Here is a 19855-nt window from a genome sequence, read left to right as displayed (position 1 = left end):
GCTTGCTGGCTAATCTGTGTTTTCATCCCAAATATACAGTGCTTAGTTTTACCAAAAATATGTTTAAATCTTGCATGTAGACACGAAACCTGGTGATTTTAACCTTTCCAGACTAAACGTGTCTGCGATAATCCAGCCAAATTTGCAGTACCGTAACTCTGCCACACTTTGCGCTATCTGAAAAATGCCAACGGTTTCTGAAAATAGAGATGTTGCGCTTTCCAGCCAATATCAGGTTATTACGGTAATTTCACCTCCGCCATAGCAGGGAGTGAAATTAATCTGATGAGACACTATTTTAATTGACGGTAAATTGCGAAAATAACTTGCTTGATTTTGAAAGTTCCAGTTGTTATGGATAAATGGGCAAATACATATTTACTCACAGGACATTTAAAGAACTTTTTACAGTTAAAACAAGTAAAAATGTCCAGGCAGAGATTTGAAACTTGGGTTTTAAAGGATTAAACTGAAGAGATCTCCGGACGTAATGCGTGTTCATCAGAAAGAGTTTTTATCATTTTTTCTTCACGGTCTGCAGGACTCAGCATGAACCTCCAACGCCAAACCTGAGCAGGAACCAGTGAGCGACCGCTGCACACAGCTGGTCAACTGGGGCGGCCACATCCAGCATCCAAGTCCGGCTCAGCAGAAGGAGGTGGGTGGGTGGCACAATGCGCACACACAGATCTGATCAGGCGCTGAGACAGTCTGACACAATAAGTCACTGAAGCCCACACACACACAGGAGGTACAGAGGGGGCTCCTTTGTTGATGCTGGAGGGCGAATACGCTCAGCTGCATCTCTGGGTCAAATACAAGGGAGAAACTGCTGAAATGTGGTACTTTTCTTGAGGAAATAATGAAGAACTGGTCCAATAATTATTAATAACAATAATTGAAATGTTTATTTCTCTAAAAACCACAACAGAAAGCAGTTACAACAGTTAATCAGAAAATGTAAACATAGCCAATAAAAGATTATTTAAAGTCTGAAATGCTATTTTTATGGACAGGTTAAGATCTACAGTATGTAATCATAACAAGGAGAAACTGGAAAAATCCACAATTCTGGACGATAAATTTTTCCAGAAGTTATTGCGATAAACGATTATTTTGTCGTTTTGAGATTATAATCGTAATGGCAGAGTAATGCACAAATACGTTCTCAAAGATCAATAAATTTAACATTTTAAATACCCCAAACAACAAATAATAATTATAAAGTCTTTGTAAAGAAAATCGTCCTTTAAAAAAGGGCTAGTTGAAACTGAAAGACTCTTATTATCTAGTTTTTGGTAGAAAGAGAAAAAGGAAAGGGAAAAATAATGCAAATTGAAATGATTGAGCTCGTTGGTTATTGAAGCAGAGTGGACTTATTGATGGAATGTTTAGTGGAAGGAGAAAGTAAGGTAGACATAAACAAAGGGGGTTGAACCAAAAGGAGTCCATACATTTCTGTATTGAAAATTCATAAAGAATTTCTAATAAAGTAAATTTCAGGTGTAATATATGTTTTAATATATAATTGCTAAAATATATTAAGAGTTACGTATCTACTAATACAACACTCTATAAAAAAAAAATCTGAAATCTGTTTTTAAGTTTCTCATGTCGGCAGAATCTCAAACCAGCTTTTCCAGCAGCCAGAGTTAGAATAAAAGACATTGTTGACATTTTTAACATTTTGCTAGTAATGAGCAAAATCTTTCACAAAGAAATTCAAAACTTGTATCCTTTCACCTGCATGTCAGATCATATCCAAACGTCATCTGTCAAAGTTCTTTTCTTGGAGACGAAATGAGGCAATTTAATCTTCATCACCCACAGGCACATGAAGTGCATGAGAAGTCAGGAAACATAATGAAGGCAAAAGCCGCAGAATGAGGAGTGAGCTCATTTCCATTGTCAGACTCAAGTGGGGTACCGGATACTCCAGTGATTTAAATTGATGTTGCCGTCCTGAGCCCACATTCATCAACCCTTTCACCGTTTCAGCCCCGTAGCACTCAGACGCCTGTTACATCAGGAGCCACCGAGGGACGGCACTGATCTCAAATCAGATTTGTTCGACTCCTAGAGAGGAAATATTAAGCCGTAGCTAGGCGTAGTCATTTGCTGAACATTATTGTTGCAGTTTTGGGTGTACGTTGCCCTTTTCACATTTTGACACAAACTTTGTAAAGAAAGAAGAGACAAAAAAATACTTATTTTTTAAAGCCAACATGACGTATTATGTAAAGTTGACTTTTTTTTTTAGCTTTAAATCATACTATGTTATTCCCTTGTCAAATAAAATACCTGGAGTGTTCCCTTGATTCTTCCATGCATGAAGAGAAATCTTTTAATCTCCATGGCAACCATTTAGTTGTTCTAAAGTCCTTGGTGGACCTAGCTCTGCCTTCTAGGTGTAGCTCCTCCTCCTCAGAGCTGCAGTTTCCAAGCTTCTGCCTCACAGAGATCCCCTCCCCCACTCTGCTCCTTCAAACTAGCCAGCAGCAATTAGCAAACACCTGCTGGAGCTGCGCATCTCGTTGTATGAGATGCTTCACGGTGCAACTCTGGTAAAAACATCATTAAATGATTAATAGAGGAGAGATGTAGTGATGACTTCCTGAATATGGAGTTCTTAAAGAGACAGACACAATTTCAAAACGTTAAAGTTACATTTCTTTTTAGCCATATTTGATATATATGCAGCATTTTTATAACAATTGAATGTAACTTTATTGTTGTGTAAAATAATCATATGTAGCAACATGTTCCGGAAGAAGGTGTATTTACTCGTTTTATTGTTTTATTTGTAAAATTGTGTCATTTTCATGTCACGCTCTACTTTGACTTGATGTGTGTAACAAAAAAACAACACAATGTGGAAAATGTTTAAAATGCATACAGCAAGGCACTGTATGCATTGTTTATCGATGTCTAAATAGATTAAAAATTAATTTTAATTTAAAAAGCATTCTTGGGAACAGAAACACATGAATGTTGCTTCCTAAGTCTAATGCCAGTCATCTCCTCCATATCGCTGCTGCTACATTTTCTCCAGTAACATTAAGCAGAGCGGACACTCTTCCATCTTACATGTCTCCTGAGTCTTTGTTATTGGCTCCCTAAAGCCGTCCTGGTGGAGTTTTCTGACAGGAGTGCTGATCAAAGAGCGGCGGTGAGACTCATCTCTGAGGAGATTCTGACCTCACTGCCTTTTAGTTAATCACCAGTCCACTAACCAGCCCGATTTTCTCTTTCTATTTGAAAAAGTGGTCGGTTTAATCCCTTTCTTGTGAGTCTTCAGATAAGAAGCTTTTGAGGGAACCTGAAGTTTCTTGGTCTTGGTTCCCTCGGCAGATCTCCACCTGGGAGGAAAGCTTTACTTTAGCCCAATTACCTGCTATCTGTCATGTAATGCTCTGCTGAATGTTGCTTTAAAATACGCCTAAAGGCATAAAAAAGTGGATTTAGGTTCCTGGAGGTAGCAGCCGGATCAGTAAATGGCGTTGCCAGAAGCCATGTTTAACCCAAACTCCGGAGCTTTATGTGAGCTGCACCCTGGAGGCGGGAGCTACAAAACAGGGCCCGTAAGTTGATTAGTAACTGCATGATGCGAGCAGCAACAAAAACAAAAACACGGATACATAAACGTGGTTGAAAAGGGAGGGACGTGCAATATTACAGCATCAATCTAATTACTGCCAGCAAAACGCTACGGCCCAATCGCTCATGTGAATTATCGAGGCGCACCCAATGAATGGATTCCAGCTCCAATGGTAGGGGAAAGGCTGAAGGATGTTGGTGTGTAATGTGTGTTTTAACAGATCATTTCTCAAAGAGTTGATGAGTTTGTGGAGCCGCTTTGCCACAAAATCAATCCAAGACGATCCTCACATTGATCCTTCGTATTGATCAGCTTCGACTGAAAGAAGGCCTTTCCCACGCAGGACGTTTAATGGCTTTTTGACGGATAAGCTGTTGCTAACGTTGGGAAGGTCATATTTCATTTCAGTGATTCTAGTTGATGGTTCTGCGCCTCAGCAACGCATTGATCTTCAGCAAAATGAGACGACAGAGATCCAGGAAGAAAAACCCAGAACAATAAGAGAAACTTGGAGAAAGTTTCACAAAAATTCGAGTAATTTTGAAATGGGAAGTGAGAACGCCATTAGTGAGGAGCTGGCAAGTGTTCATGAATAAAACGTCCTTTTGCTGGTCGTCTAATGGAGCTTTTCAAAGGCTGATGTTGGACCCTTTCCCTCTGGCTTTTACTTTTATAAGTTCAGAAGAAAGAAATTTTAAATTGGAGAAGATATGGTCAGACATCTGGTAACTACTTCTGCTGTAATCACCTCGACTGAGTGGCATTTGATGGCTACTTTAAGATTTTTCAATCTCAAAAAATTTAAGTAAATGAGTATTTACTTTTCAATTCACATTGCAGATCTTAATGGTAGATGCATATTCTTTGGTGACATTTGACCATTTTTTGAATTGCATGTTGAATCGCATGTTTTTAAAGTGTGGATTTAACTGTAGTAAAAATTCGTTAATTTTAGTCATTTTTTGGGCATTTTTATCCAAAGTAGCGCTACCAGTCAGAGGAAATCCTGGTCATAACTCACAGCTTGAAGTAAGTCCAGCACGGCTGTGGTTAAGTAACTTTTATTATTTAATATAGCCTGCAGTCCTGGCTGAAAGACAGAGAATAAAATGATACAAAAAGCCAAAAATTGTATTTAGAGCCTGAGAAAGCTGGGACCTGCTACCACGCTCCATCTTATCACAGTTCAGAGAGCCCAGTAATTGAAAAGGAGATTCGGCTAGTGTGTCCTCACAGATGGTGCATCACATTTCTGAGACAATAATAGGATTGTGAACCTCGCCATTCAATACCTCCCCTCAACCATTGAAGGCTCAAAGTGAGGAGACGAAGTTTCGCAGCGGATCTCAGCCTCTTGTGCCTCAGTCTGAGTCAGGCCTCACGTGGCACCTTAACTCTGGCCTGATGGGAGCCAGCTCATCGCTAAGTCACACTCCTGAAGACGTGTGACTGTTTGAGCACTTTTACAGAGACTGTGAGGCTTTGAAAAGGAGGGGAAATGAGACCCAGAGAAAAGGCTTGATGGAAGACGGGCTCCTTTTGGATGCAGAGCCATTTTCAGACAGGATTTTTAAGCTGGAGCCGATGGTGGAATGAGCTGCCATCTTAAGAAAGGTCAGATTTCTGAATTCAATTATTGTATTACGTCGATATCAACCTGATTTCCTGGTTGATGCACAATATTGGTAAAACTATATATTAGTGCTTTGCGTACCCTAACCGCAAACATTGATGGATTTTATTCTCTGTCCTTTTTACTCTGAACAAAAAAGAGCCCCTCTGAAATAATTATGCCCTGTAATAAATCTCACATTACTGTTCCAAATGCCTCACAAGTTTCCCTTCTTTTATTCTTGAGTCCCCCAAAATGTATGTGCACGCCACTGTCAACCAAACGAAGCGGCACACTAAAGAAGTTCGTAAAACATATCCTCTTTAGCGTTTGGCACAAATCGTTTTGACACAGCAAACATGTTCAATAAGTTGCTTTGATCAGAGCAAAACCACATTTTTTGGGCAACATTAAAACTGTTGAAGACAAGCTCCCTAAATCACCTTAATGTTTAGATCAACGCATTGGAATGGTCCAGTCTAAATCCAGACCTATTTCAGAATCCGAATCAAGACCTGATTTCCCCAGACATTCCTCATCCAGTGGGTCTGAACTTAACCTTAATGGCCATTTTTAACAAATTTTGATTTTACCTTCATATTTCTTAATGGAAACCATTAATATTGCCGTATGTTGTATCCATTTTTTCAGCACAACCCAAACCTTGTGAATTTAAACGTATATTTTTCTTTTGGATATATTGCGATTGCATATTAAACATGAAAACATAAAATCCAAGTTTGACAAATTTCAATTTATCCACTGTGAAACCCACAAATATTCACAATGAATGGTTTTTAAGCACTTTGAAATGTCTTGCTGCTGAAATGTGCTATACAAATAAAATTTGATTGATTGATTGATTATAACTTGGAATGAAAATGAATACTGTAAATTTCTTAAACTGATATAAAAATATTGCAGACAATGCCATTTTTATAAAATTATTATCATAAAAATGAAGGCAATTCCTCATTTGTTTGTATACAACTTTTGACAAAACATAATTGGGTAATTTTGCAATCCTTTCACGCCGCTGCGCCATTCCCCCTTCTCATCGTTACTCTTTTCATTGTTACTTGCGCAACTTTCCTTTGTTTCTCAGCAACAAAATACAGCCCATAATTATTCATTGAAGATGTGAGATTTCAAATAATAGTTATCTAATGTTGCGTTTCATTTTTTACGTTTGTAAGCCCAGAATAGCCGGTTCTTAGCATTTCTTTGACATTCAGAAATATATGGTTTAATTATCTTAGCATAACTCTGGTTTCACTTTATCTATTAACACAATTCAAAAACTGGTGTGTAGTTTATAATGTGAACTTTAAGCACAAGTTGGAAGTCTTGCTGCTACGCTACGCGTCCATGGACTCCTAAGGTTATTAAGGCAGAACCAAGGCTCACCCATTAGGTAGGTGACTATCTTGCACATTGTGGCCCCGAAGATGAAGTCCTCCAGGATGTTTGGGATGAGCGTGAAGGGCATGCAGAAGATGGCCATCATCAGGTCGCTGACCGCCAGCGACAGCAGGAAGGAGTTGGTGACGGTCCGCATGCGTTTGTTCAGCATCAAGACAACGATGATCAGCAGGTTGCCGAAGACGCTGAGCAGGAAGATGAGCGAGTAGAGCAGAATGCGGAAGGAGTCCATCTCTGGCGGAGACAAAAACAATCAGCTTCATGAAGGAACGGCGTTACATACATGGTTTAATTGGACTTATCAGTGTGCAATGGTTCTTGTTGGAGTCAAGACAGGAAATATAAACAAATGGAAGAACACATAAAGTAGAGAAGGGGAGATTAATCAAATTAATTTGATAAGAAAACTGTTCATGTAGCGGTTTATGTGAGAAATGAACCATAATAAAATGTAATGATCCCAATAATATCTCCATATGAGAATCACAGTCACTACAAACCAGACAAATAACACAGCTCTGCTGCATAAACAACACTAAAGTCTTTACAGGACCCAATAATTTGACATAAACAGCACTTCAAATTGTGCTAGCGCCAATATTTCCCAGTTTTCCCTGTGAGCCGAGCAATAATTGTAATGATCTAAAAAAAAGAAAAGATAAATATCATCATCACAGCAAAGCAGAGTGTCTCATCGTGCACTGGGGGAAAATGAGATGTGAATTATAACGATCGTCTACATTTATCACTGGAGCAGAGCCAAAGGAGAATCCAAAGGCATTTTAGACTGGAAGAATGACTGATTTAATGTTGTTATGATGAAAAGCAACGGGAATAAATTTAATGCAAAGATTTGTATTCAGCAGAGCATCACAGATCAGGGGTACAAGACATAAAACTTTCAAGATGAGATAATGTTGGGTTCAGGAGAAGAAAATGAGGAGTGATTTCAGACATAATTTTAGGAAAAGAAAGTATCACCATTTTATGTGTTTGTTTTCTCAAATTGAGTAAAGTGTTAGCCCTCCCTACTTCCCTGGAGTAGCATAAACTAATTTCCCCGATTTCACAGTGGTTATTTATTAAGCTTAAATAGCTTCACACATGCCTTGACATTACTAACAAAATCTAATTTGCCTTATTTTATAGATAATATTTAGCATGACGGTGATATATGATTTAAAGTACATCATAACTCCCAAGCATCAGGGTGGCCCAGCCAGAGGGTTTTGGGAATGCTCCCTTCACTGACACCAGCCTGTGACAGTGAGCCTGTTTGAGAATGAGAGCATTTGACAGGACAAGGGCGAGGTCAGCCATGTGCTTCGCTGACCGGGTCCACGACTCGAAGACAAGTCTAAAGGTCTTCAGCTGGGCCTGCAGACAAGCAGGACAGGGATTCAACATTTCTCTCTGCGCCTCAGCAAACTCGCCATGGAAATGGTTTCAGTATCACCCAGCAGGAGACGTTTTTATTTTCACTCACTCTTCTTGTTCTCCATCCAAGACCCGTTATTGGCATTCCAGTGATTTTAAAACGGCTAAACCAAAGAGGCAAAAGTCAACACCTGGCATTTAGATTTAGATCATTTTGCCAAAGGGCGAAATGTAAGCTAAGCAACAGGAAGGATTCAAAGTGAGGCTTGCTTGTGTCTTTCTGATTTGTCAATTAAAATCTAGCTAAAGGGCTAGCCAAACCTTAACTTCCACAAAGTCAAAATGGTTTCAGTGCGAGCAGTTCCTCATAGTTTATTAATTACACAGTTTATAAACATAAAACTTATTTAAGTCCACTTTTCAAATTCAGTTCATATAATAAAGCATAATCCATCTACAGGAGTGATGGTGCATCAGCTTCTACCATTAGCTCACACAAAATTTAGCTTAACAGTTTCAGGCTTGCGTTTTTGCTTATATTTGGGCAAGTTTTATGAAAAAAAAAACCCAAAAACGTTTACAACGAAAGTTTTGGATTAGAAGTGCACCGTTTAGCAGCCAGCCAATTTATGGTTGCTAATTTCCTTAATTTTGAGGACAGTAGTCAACCAAAACTATGACTTTCTTGCTATTTTCAGACAAAAAATAATCAGAATCGGCAGGTCAAGCTTTTTAAAGATTGGTTATTGGCCCGAAAACTGCAATAACCGTTTTCTGTTATTGTCGAAAAAGACCCCTAGTTTGGGTCTTTTGTGAATACTATAATTTCACAACTAAAACCTAGCTAAAAGATTAGCCAGCTGTTAGCCCCGCAAAATGTAGCTATAATAATAATAATGCTTTCAGTTTCCGGAAATTGAAAGGAAACAGTTTAAAAAGATGCCAAACATATAAATTGAGTTTCTGCTACATGCTGAGTTTATTTTGTAGCTGCTGTAAAATTAAAGAAAAGAAAACTATTAAGTGTTTTTCAGGTTCTTGTAAAATTGGAAATGGAGCAGGAATTGCAATAAGATTTTTATAATATTTTGAGACCATAGTTAATATCCAAGCAATTGTTTTTAATTGCCATGGAAATACCCAGATGTGCTGTACACCAAAGATAAACAAAAGGAGGCCTGAACCCATGACACTGCTGGAAACGTTAATCACGTCTGTTAGGGTTGAGTTAATTTAGTTTCAGTCATGGAAAGACAGATTTCCAACACATAAGTGAGTAGAGTTTACATCAGAGAGCAGAAACGCACATTCAGCGCTGCCATTGAAGAAATTCCAGCCCAAATATCATGCAGAGAGCTGCCACTGGCCAGACAGTCTGCTTTATGATTAGGTGTGATGTGAAAAATGATTTATCTATCAACTGAGTGCCGGCGGTACAGCATGGTGGATGTGTTGCGCCTGAAGACTGCAGGGTGATTTTCCCTGGTTCCTTTGACTCAACCAAGCATGACAGGCGTGTTTAAATCCACTATCATACATACGCTGTGGATAAAAGCGAGGCATCACCTCTGAAATGCTTACCTGCTACAAAAATGGAGCATTTTTGGTTTGATCTATGACAGAAACACCATTGCCACCATTTATTAAACCACCACTTTTTCCAATTTTCCTGCAATCTCATCCAAAATTTTGCTTTTCCACACATGATTAAAGTGTTATTACGTTGCATTACATTATTATCAGTGTAGTCAGAAAAAAAAAGCATATCACTATTAGAGAGCTCTGTCATCTGTTAAAGGTAGGGTTGTGGAAAAAGGAGAGTGCTTTTACAACCTCTGTAGTTAGGTTGGATGTTGGCATGATTCACGTCTAAATCACTTCAGGGTTCATAAATAACGAGCAATAAAAATCTAAGAGCTACAAAGAAACAGCTGCAGCCTTGTCCTTTTAATTACAATCTTGCTGTGGTGATATTTCATTGAGAAAATACCTGATAGATGAGTTCAAAATGCTTCCTAGCGTCCAATTCTGATGCTTTCCTTATTTTTAATTTAGCTTAAAGTGCTGTCCTACTAGAAACATCCAGAGTTGGCTTGTAACTGATTACATTTACTCAATCATATTTACTTGGAGTAACTTTTGTGGAAAATGTTACTTTTAGGAGCATTTTTACTGTGCATTTAGTTTAGTTAGAGGGAATCCTGAGGCTTCACTTTAAAAGATTTGTCATTTCAGATCTCCAATTCGAGGTTTTCAAGCAATTCTTGTTAGCATCTCAATCAGATTAAGCTCTGATTTGACTAGGTCACACTAAAACCTTGATTTTATTGTATGTTTTTCAGCCACTCAGAGGTAGACTTTCTGGTGTGCTTTCAGCATTGTCTTTCAGGATTTTCTGTTAGAGAGCAAATTAGAGCAAATTGTAAAGGTCCCATACCATCACACTACCACTACCGTGTTTGACAGTGAGATGGTTTTTCTGAAACACTGTTAGTTTTCAGAGTTTCAGAGTTCCACATTTGTCTTATCAGCCCATAAAACATTTTATTTTCTGGAGTTTTTCCCTTGGATATAATTTTGTTGTCCTTCTGGAATACTGTTAACTTTGCAATTTGTATTTTTCTTTTTTATTTGATGACGTTTCACCTAGTCTTTTTTGTTCTTGAATCACGAACTTTGACCTTAGCTGAGGTGAATAAAGCCTGCAGTGCTTTAGTCGTTGTTCTGTTTTGTTATACGTTTTGTTTGTGTTGGAATAAAAACCCTCACTATGATTCACTGGAATCTCATGGCTTTATAACAATTTCCCAACTTGATATCAATGACTTTGTTTCTCATTTCATCTTTAATTTAGACCTTTTAGCCTACTTCATGTTGTCAGATCATGTTGTTCTATTCAAGTGATTTTACAAATTCATTATTAAAAAAATTAGTGAATTTGTCACATTGGGCTAGGTTCCTTCGGATCACTTTTCTCCTGAAAGCTTGTGACAAAAAAGCAAAAATAAACACGTCCGGAAGGACAAATTTAGAAAGCTTCTAAAATAAGCAGAACATGAGTCAGAGGCAGGCCTCTGCAGCAGCATAATAATTATTTTCCTTTGTAAATATTTAATGCGGCAGGAAGTGCACCTATAGGATCAATGCTGAACATCAAGGACGCACATAAAGAAGCTGTGAAGGAATCTATCGCTTTCTTCGCTCATAGGCATCGCTCAACAAGATATTTTGAGAAATTAAAGGAGCTTTATCACTTGAATCAGCATCAATATTCACCTTTTGGTTCTGATTAGTTTCAAGACATTAAAGGGGAATGAAACCTCACCTCCTTAGTAAGGGGAGTTTCTTTAAATGTAGTTTTGTTGCATCATAAACCTCACTACATTCTAAATGATGCAATCCCAAACAAGCCGCGGCTTGCATCAGAATGCACAGCCACACGCTGTAATCCCTTCTCACCTCCACATTTCGCATCCTGCTACCTGACCCCTGATTAAACACCTACACGGCACAGGCAGCTGCCGCGCTGCTAGTCAGCAGCTTTCGGCAAAAAGCCGCAAATGTCTTCTAATTGGTGCAGCTTGTAAGACACACAGCACACGCCGGCCCAAAAGTGTTATTGATTTTCATTAGCTGGCGGCAAGTCAAAAGAGGATGGAGCCCTTCGGTTTGGCCTGAGGTGTATTATTATTATTCTCACGGCTTAAAGGAGTGAGCTCTGAATGTGGTTTGTGTAACTGGATCTCTGCTAATTCTCGTCTAAAAATAAATCCCATCATTTGTCTCACAATAATGACTTTTTTTTCAATTTACCACATGTTGCTTTAGCAACGAGTAACTGAATCACCTTGCAGTGTTCAAACCGAATCAGTGGTTGAACTTCTTTCTATCAAATGGTGACTAAACCACTTTAGTGTTTCTGCTAAATGTTTGCATCACTTTTTGTCGAGAGGAAGATTTAATGTAGGCCTGTTCCAACAACAAATTTTGAGACCATTTTCAAGTAATATGGTAGTAATGGCATAATAATGCAAGAAGACATTCAAACATTAAACACCAGAACTGGAAGATATTTAAAATAATCACTAAAGATACAAATACAATTAATTATGAAGTTTTTGTAAACAAAATTGTATTTCAAAAACGGGCTAGTTGAGACCAAATCACCAGACTGAAGGCTTTTATCTTCCAGTTTTTGGTGGAAAAACATAAGAAAAACAATGAAGGGTTAATTTAAAGTGTCTATTTTTATAGTATGTCCCTTCTAGCTCTGCACAATCTAGAGACCACTAATGGTTTCTACAATAAAACTCAAACTCACTCATTTTCCTTGGCCCACTCCATAATATCCCAACAATAAAATACTCAAAGGTTTGTAGTCATTGACTAAAAGTAAAAACTTCAAAGATTATCAATCATTTTTCAAGGTACAGCAATCTCTCCTAACCTCAATGGCTTTCAGAAATCTCAGTGCACATTTGATCTTTTTGATCCCTGGATGTCTTCTCAGGTTCAAAAGACGAACAAAAAACAGTTTTTAGAGCACAAAGGTAAGAGCTTACAACATTTATTGTTCTCACAAGAGATTCGATCAGGAGACGGGGGATCCGCTTCCCCCTTATCTTCCATTTCCTATATGGAAAAGTCGCTGGGTATAAAAATGATTCGGCTATTTTCCCCCGCCATGTTTGGTAGCTGGGTTATGTTTGGAGATAGATATGATTTCTGATTGAACCGCTGCACTCCCACAATGCATTTTCACTGCATTACAAGCAAATGAACCCTTTGACAGCAATTATCATGCTGCTCAGTGCGCATAAGTCCGTCTGTATTTTATCACTGTAATCAGGGGGTTGCTAAATGTAACAGTCAGCACTCTAATTCAGCTAAATAAGCTATCTCACCATGAGTGATTAATATTGATTCCACACTACATTCAGATTTTGCAGCAGGAAACTCCTTATTTGTAGTATATATTTAATCACCCATGAAGGCTGTATTTAAATTAACTTTCAGTGCCAGTCGTTTTTTCTTTTTTTTCCCCTGCATGTTTCACCACATTTGCGCTGAGTGTTTTGACTCAAAATCATGCAAACGGATTAAAAAATAAGTTAAAAATCTTCACGGAAATGAAGCTACATGGCATTTTGGCTCATGATTGTTTAAACAAAAACATTAGGCAGAGTTACTGCTGCAGTCTGTCCTCAGGGTGACAGATTGGGTTAATTATATCCATGCTGCGGTCTTTGGAAAAACAATGGCAGGAAGCAAGATGTCTGCAAAAAGCTGTCAGTCAATTATGAATCAATTAGGATTGGGACGTCTGAGTGGCCTTCAGACAGTCTGCTTGTTAAATATATTAATTTATTGTACAGTAAATACTTTACTAAATCTTCCATTTGCATTTTTATTAGAAATGATTGAGTATTGAGGTGGTTCTCAAACTATGGGGTGCGCCTCTTAACGTGTACCTGGTCTTTTTTTTCATTATTATTCTTTCACCAATTTGCCATTTTATGCTTTTGCAACATATTATTAAAAAATACAGTTGTTTCCCACCCTAACTTTTCATGTATTTAAGATGTTTTGGGCATTTCAAACACACTTTGACTTGGATCCTGATCCACTCCTTTCTAGTTGCAGATCTGTGCTTTGTGAGTTGGAGACCATATTTTTCCCCCTCAAAAAAAATCAAAACTCTTACCAAATGACTGGATCTATGAAAGCAAGAACAGTTTTGTATATGGGTGAAAATAATCATTATAAAATATTTTTTGTTGTTGGAAAGGAGACAAAAAGTGAATGACTGTTAATATATTTTACTTTTCCAGTAAAAACGATCTGCCAGAAAGATGTGATTTGTGCACCAGATATTAGGATTTAGCATTCTTGGCTGTTATTTTCTAAAGTTTATCATTTATTGCACCTCAGTGTTTCTCCAGTTCAAATCCTGGATTGTAAGAAGTACATTTCTCATTTCAAATTATTTAAAACTCTTAGCATCCACGTGATAATTCTGGAAAATGTTGGTGTGTCATATTAACGTGTTGAATTTGTACTTTTCTTAATCTGATTGGTTTTTGAAGCTACAGTAAAACATTATGTTTCAGATTGCTGCACTGCTTGAGTTACGGTCAAATCTTTGAACTTCTTTTTAAAAGAAAAAACAAAAATAGGCACACATTGCATCAGTTTTCACATCTGATAAATACATTTAAATGAAATACTTGTTACATTTTACATTCTCTAATTAAAACGCTATAGAAAAATGAGGATTTTTATTTTTAAATGTCAGTGTTTTTAAAATATAGTGACTAAAATGCAACATTTAGGGATGGCTACACTGTAAAATTGACTAATAATTTAAGTTTGCATCCTGCGTTAGCTAGCTAATGCTAATATCAAGCTTCCTAGTATGGTAATTTCCTTAACCGCTCAACAGTTGTTGATAATCTTAGCTGTCACTCTCAATAAAAATGTTTATAGGCCCCCTTTTAACGAAAACTTAAAAGTGCTTAGCTTATTTAGTTAAGTACTTTCAAAATATTTAGTTGAATTTAAATACTTTATTTAGCAATCCTTTAGATTTAGCTCAGAAATATGAGTCAAATTACTTAAATAAAATGTAATTTTTTTTGTTTTTGTCTAATTTCTAACCATTTCTGTTTTTAAGAGTGTAATTACAGGCAGTGTAGATGTTTTAGAGAATATCTGTTAAAAACTACCTCAGGAAAAGAATCTACATGAAAAGCAGAGGCCTCTCTTTTTTATTTTTTTTACAGGATTTCCGTTTTTTTTTTCAGTTCACGTTTCAGTATAATTGAAACTTACATCTCACACCTATTAGAGGAGCTGCATCTTCAGGGATTTCTGTAGTGAAATAGACCCTTTGCCAAGGTGTTTGATATCTGAAGTTATTATGCCAGAACCACGCCAGAGGCCCGTTTAATTCTATAGAAATAAAAGTGCTGTCAAGTTTATAATTACTTTTTGTCACACTGTGGAGGCCATTAAATGCACAGAGCAAAAATCTGTTACTTGTCAAAGTGTAAATAGTTATGGGTCGTTCATCATGTTCTTAAGCTGCAATGTAATTGCACAATCTTCCAACTTTCAAGTTGGATTAGTATGAATTTTTATTTACATAAAACATATTTTATGTTTTGAAACACCACTACTGTTCTTATTGAAAACGCCACAGCTGTGGAAATGCTGGACTAAAATACTCAAGATGTGCACTGTAAAATCTTTGACAAAGTAAAATCATAATGGCTCATTTTAAGAGATTTTTTGAGATAAACTTCTGTAAAAAAAAGAAAAAAAAGAAGAAAATACTACCAAAATATATTTACCAAACTACCAAATAAAACCGTATGACTGTACAAAGTTCAGTGACATAGTGCTCACTTAAATTTAATATTTTTGTGCTTTACAAACTTTTGATTTTATACATATGACAGCAAAGGCAAAAAATATGTCCCATTCTCAGTTTATGTTTCCAATAGGAAGATTATTGGTGCTACACAGCTTCTAACTGCCATTCCCCTTATGTAAACAAAACAAACAACACATCTCCCAAATATGACCAAGGTTTAAAGTTTCAGGAAAGTTTATGTTAGCTTAAACATCAGAGATTTAAAACAACAGAAGTCTGTTTTGGTCTTTGCATAGCATGCTGGTGCTATCAGTGTGTATGCAGCTAACAGATCATCTGAAGCAGCAAGTTTCCGTATCATTCCTTGGTCTGCCTTTGAAAACCTGTGTTCATTTAATGCTTATGAAATCCCTTCATGCTCACTCGCAAGCTCTCAGAAGGATGGAGTGAGCTCAGCAAAGTGCCACTTTGAATCAGTCGGGGAGCAGAGTCCGAGCAGAGCCAAGGTGCGGATACAGATGTTGCTCCACATAGGCAGGACCCCGTCTGACCCCCCCTGCTCTCAAGAGTCTGCAGCCATTAATGCGATGGGATGCATGTCAGCTGTGCTTTACAGCTTCTTTATAAGCTGTGGGAGCCTCAATACCTCAAATAGCAATCCAAATAAGTAACACATCCGTTAGGATCAGAGCAAATGAAAAGAAACGCAAAGGAATATGTCAGAGCACACAGCTGGTGTTGCTGATGTGGTATCAATATTCTGGTTAAAGCTTAGAATTGGCCAATGAATACAGCTGGAAGGAAAGCATGTGGATTTGATGTTCTCTATTTAATCGGACTGAGCTTGAAATCTCCATCTCTACGAGCAAAATGGATAGAAACAAAACCCAAAAGACTTGGTTCCACTGGGGAGTAACTCATGGTTTTTTATATTTTATTTTCAAAAACTAAAAAAAACATGTATAATTATCCTTCAGCTTCACAATGATTCTCTAATTAGTGTTTTCTGTTGCATAAAAGTCCAAAAAACACATTGAACTTTGTAACGTAGGACACCATGCTGATTCTCTACATACATTACAATTTTTTCAAACCAAATGTTCAAAGACTTGGTTTTGTCCTGTCTCAGTGTGGTGGACTGGTATTTCTTTTTTCCTGAAATCGAACTAGTTTCAAACTGTGTTCAAATGTAGCCGATAAAGTTTTTTACTTTAAAATGTCAATGCTACCACCTGGTGAGATAGAAGAGAAGAAAAAGGAGAAAATATTCCAGTTCAAAAACAGATTTTTTTTTCTGTCTGTTCAACACAGAAAGAAAAACTCTGAGTTACGTCCTCCATTCACTCTACCTGCAGGTAATGCTAAGTCAGTCAATGTTTAGCTGACTTGTTACTAGGATGTCATACTGTTTGGACATACTACTGAGGGTCTGCTTGCATACAGGGGTAGTTTCACCTAAATGTTGTGGCAATGCAGCTTACTGAAAAACATTAGCTACACAGGAACAACCAGTTAGTCAGGAGCTCAAAGTTAGCTTGCTAATTAGCTTCCATACTCAGACCTTCTAGGAATGTTTGCAGCTTTACAGCTGTCCAGGTCTATGATATCCAGTTGAAAATTGTCCCACATTGGTTTAGATCTTGGACTTTGTCTCACCACTCTCAAAGCTTTGGGACTCTTGTGTCTTAGGGTGTATGCACATCAAGAAAGTCTTTTTATCTTTTGAATTTCAAGAGCAGCTCATACAGCGTAGGTTTGGCCCACAACATGTTGGCAACATCATCGCTACGCAGAAAACGGTGAACGATTTCAACACAATCAGTACATGCAGTATTAGCATTAGAAACACTGAAGGGCTCATTTTAAACATCGTGTCCAGAAACTCTGGCTCATGAAGCCCAAAATGACATACATTTCCTGCTGTTGCTTTGGATTGAGGCCGATCTGTATTCACACCAGAAGCAAACCGCACCAGAGTTTATTTGGAAGACAACTGAGACTACTTCAAAAAGTGGATCTCGTTCCGGTTGTTTAGTCCGCACCAGGGTTCACTTAAGTGCATTCACAGCTACAAAAAAGGTCCAGACCGAAGGGGGAAACAAACTCTGGTCCGTTTAAACTGAACCAAATATGTCAGGTGCAAATACACCCAAAGTAGTCTTTGGTCTTTGTTTTGTTTTGGTGTGCTCTGCTTCATCTTACCTCCTTTCAAAGAATTGGCATCATGTTGGTATGCTCTGGTTTTTCTTTTGGTGTCAACCTCCTTCAAGTGGTTGGACTTGGTATCCTCTAGTCTTGTTCTTGGTGTCAACTCTCTTCAAATTGTTGATCTTGGTATCCTCTAATCTTGTACTTGGTATCTCCTCCCTTCAAGTGGTTGGACTTGGTAACCTCTAGTCTTGTTCTTGGTGTCAACTCTTTTCAAATTGTTGATCTTGGTATCCTCTAATCTTGTACTTGGTATCTCCTCCCTTCAAGTGGTTGGACTTGGTATCCTCTAGTCTTGTTCTTGGTATTGCCTCTTTTCCTTGCAAGGGATTATACCTCCACCTGTCTATAGTATCAAGAGATCTTGTCCAAGTCTGTGATGTTCAGTTGCAATTTAATACTGTTTTTCTTTTCGGAAGAAGTAATAAAACATCAAATAAATATACTTTAGCTGTATTTGAAGGTCACTTGTGTTAGAAAATAAGATCTTGTACACACATGGCATGGGGTGCGGCTTTAATTTCCTGTCATAACTGCAGACCCCTGAGAGCAACAAAAATGCATAATCAGACTCCACTGTTCCCCTCTGACCTGAAGCAGGAGGTAGGTGAAAGTAAATAATGCATCTAAATGGATAAAGGCTCAATATCATCTAATGTTTAGGAGTTGAGGAACAAAATGGAAGCATTTCTGTCAATCCAAAGCTGAAACTCTCCACTATGTTTGATTCCTCCCTGAAGAAGCTGCTGAAGAGGTTCACAGGTCTGAAAGAGTAAGTCGGCACAGAAGAAGGAATAATGGCTGAATTATTTATTGGGGAACGATCTCAAATCTTTTTTCAATACTGCAGCTGAGGTGGTGGGGGGGAAATATTAAAACCATCTCTCGCTCTTGTTCCGACCTCATTAGCAAGCCAGTCTGGATGTGCAACTGGTGCCCTGATAGAGGACTCGGGGGGCCTTATCTCCTCCACTGCTGGGTTTAATCTCTGTTGCGCTTCCGAATTAGAGGCATGCAAAATAAACACTGTGAATTAAAACGGCTTTTTTCACACTGTTGTTGTTCATCCCAGCTTTGTTGATGCAGGAGTTGGGAGAAGGCAGCAGTAAATCTGCCTGACTTGGTGATTTATTGTATGCAGGTCTGGGGAAGTTGATTAACACAAAACCCAGGATTGCAAATAATTTTCAGCTTAAGCACACATCAGTGCACGAGAGACTCGGATAAAGGCTTTTTTTGAGTTTGTGCTTTTACACTAACCAGTTTAAGATAGTCCATTAGCTCAACTAGTGAGTTTTTTAAATGAGTTAATCATTAATAAATTTCAGATGTTAAAAAAAACCTTTCATTTTTTGGTAAATATTCTTTGTTACTGAAGAAAGGAAGAATAAAAATGCTCATTGCACCACTAACAAAAAGCAACAGGAAAAAAGAAATAAGGCCTGTCACAATAATAAATATTGCTGGATGATAAATTGTCCCACAAGTTTTCCCATTTTCAAGTCATATAATGCGATAAAAATGAAGGAACACATTCTTAAAGATCAATAAAATGTCTTTGTAAACAAAATTTTTATTTATTTTTTGTAAAGAAGGGCTTGTTGAGACCAAAGCACCAGACTGAAGATCGGTGTTTTTATAGATAAAGGAGAAAACCGGATAAATAACGCAAATGGAAATGATTTTATTGTGACAACTTAACACTTATATATGTAGATAAATTAAACCGTGTTGGAATAGCTTGTTCAGGAATCATGAATAAATAGACACGTGATGTCTTTCCAATTTTATTTATGAGTACGTACGTCTCAGACGGACTTAAATATACCCACATACTTATTATATTATTATTATTACTATTTGGGTATGCGCATGTATTAGAAATCAGCAGCAGAAAACGAAAGGGAGTCATAAAGGTGCGGGTTTTACCTCGGGCTCTGGTGGCCGGTCGGTTCAGTACGGAGCTGTTGGAGCAGGTCGTGTTCTGTTCCATAAGTTCCACGCTGATGTTCCCCACGCTCACGTTCCCGCGCTCCCCGCACACGGACAGCAACTCCTGCGCGCTGCCGTTCGCCGCCATCCTCTCCGTCCTCGAGGCTAATTACCGATCTGCTTTTACCACACCTGAGGACCGCTTTAAGACCGCCGCGCTGGAGTCAACCCGTCGCTTTTTGTCTTCATTACACCCCGGAGGAATTCAGGGTGCGCTGGAAAACTTGGTGACAACGCAAAGTGGAGTTGCGCGCTTCTGGAAAAAAACTCA

General features: G+C 38.0%; 1 protein-coding gene across 1 annotated transcript in view; it reads right to left on the bottom strand.

Annotated features, from left to right (window-relative positions):
- Nucleotides 1-19787, bottom strand: part of cckbra (cholecystokinin B receptor a) — a 35402-nt gene extending 15615 nt beyond the window's left edge. Inside the window, exons 1-2 of the mRNA XM_032556908.1 lie at nucleotides 19522-19787; nucleotides 6618-6866 (exon numbers count right to left, since the gene is read on the bottom strand). Of these exons, the coding sequence (XP_032412799.1) occupies nucleotides 6618-6866; nucleotides 19522-19672 (400 nt within the window). The 5' untranslated portion in view covers nucleotides 19673-19787. The remainder of the gene's footprint in view (nucleotides 1-6617; nucleotides 6867-19521) is intronic.
- Between the last annotated feature and the right edge of the window lie 68 nt (nucleotides 19788-19855).

This window comes from Xiphophorus hellerii, chromosome 24 (genome assembly GCF_003331165.1).
Source record: "Xiphophorus hellerii strain 12219 chromosome 24, Xiphophorus_hellerii-4.1, whole genome shotgun sequence".
NCBI classification, from domain to species: domain Eukaryota; kingdom Metazoa; phylum Chordata; class Actinopteri; order Cyprinodontiformes; family Poeciliidae; genus Xiphophorus; species Xiphophorus hellerii.
This window is presented reverse-complemented; position numbering and strand designations above follow the sequence as displayed.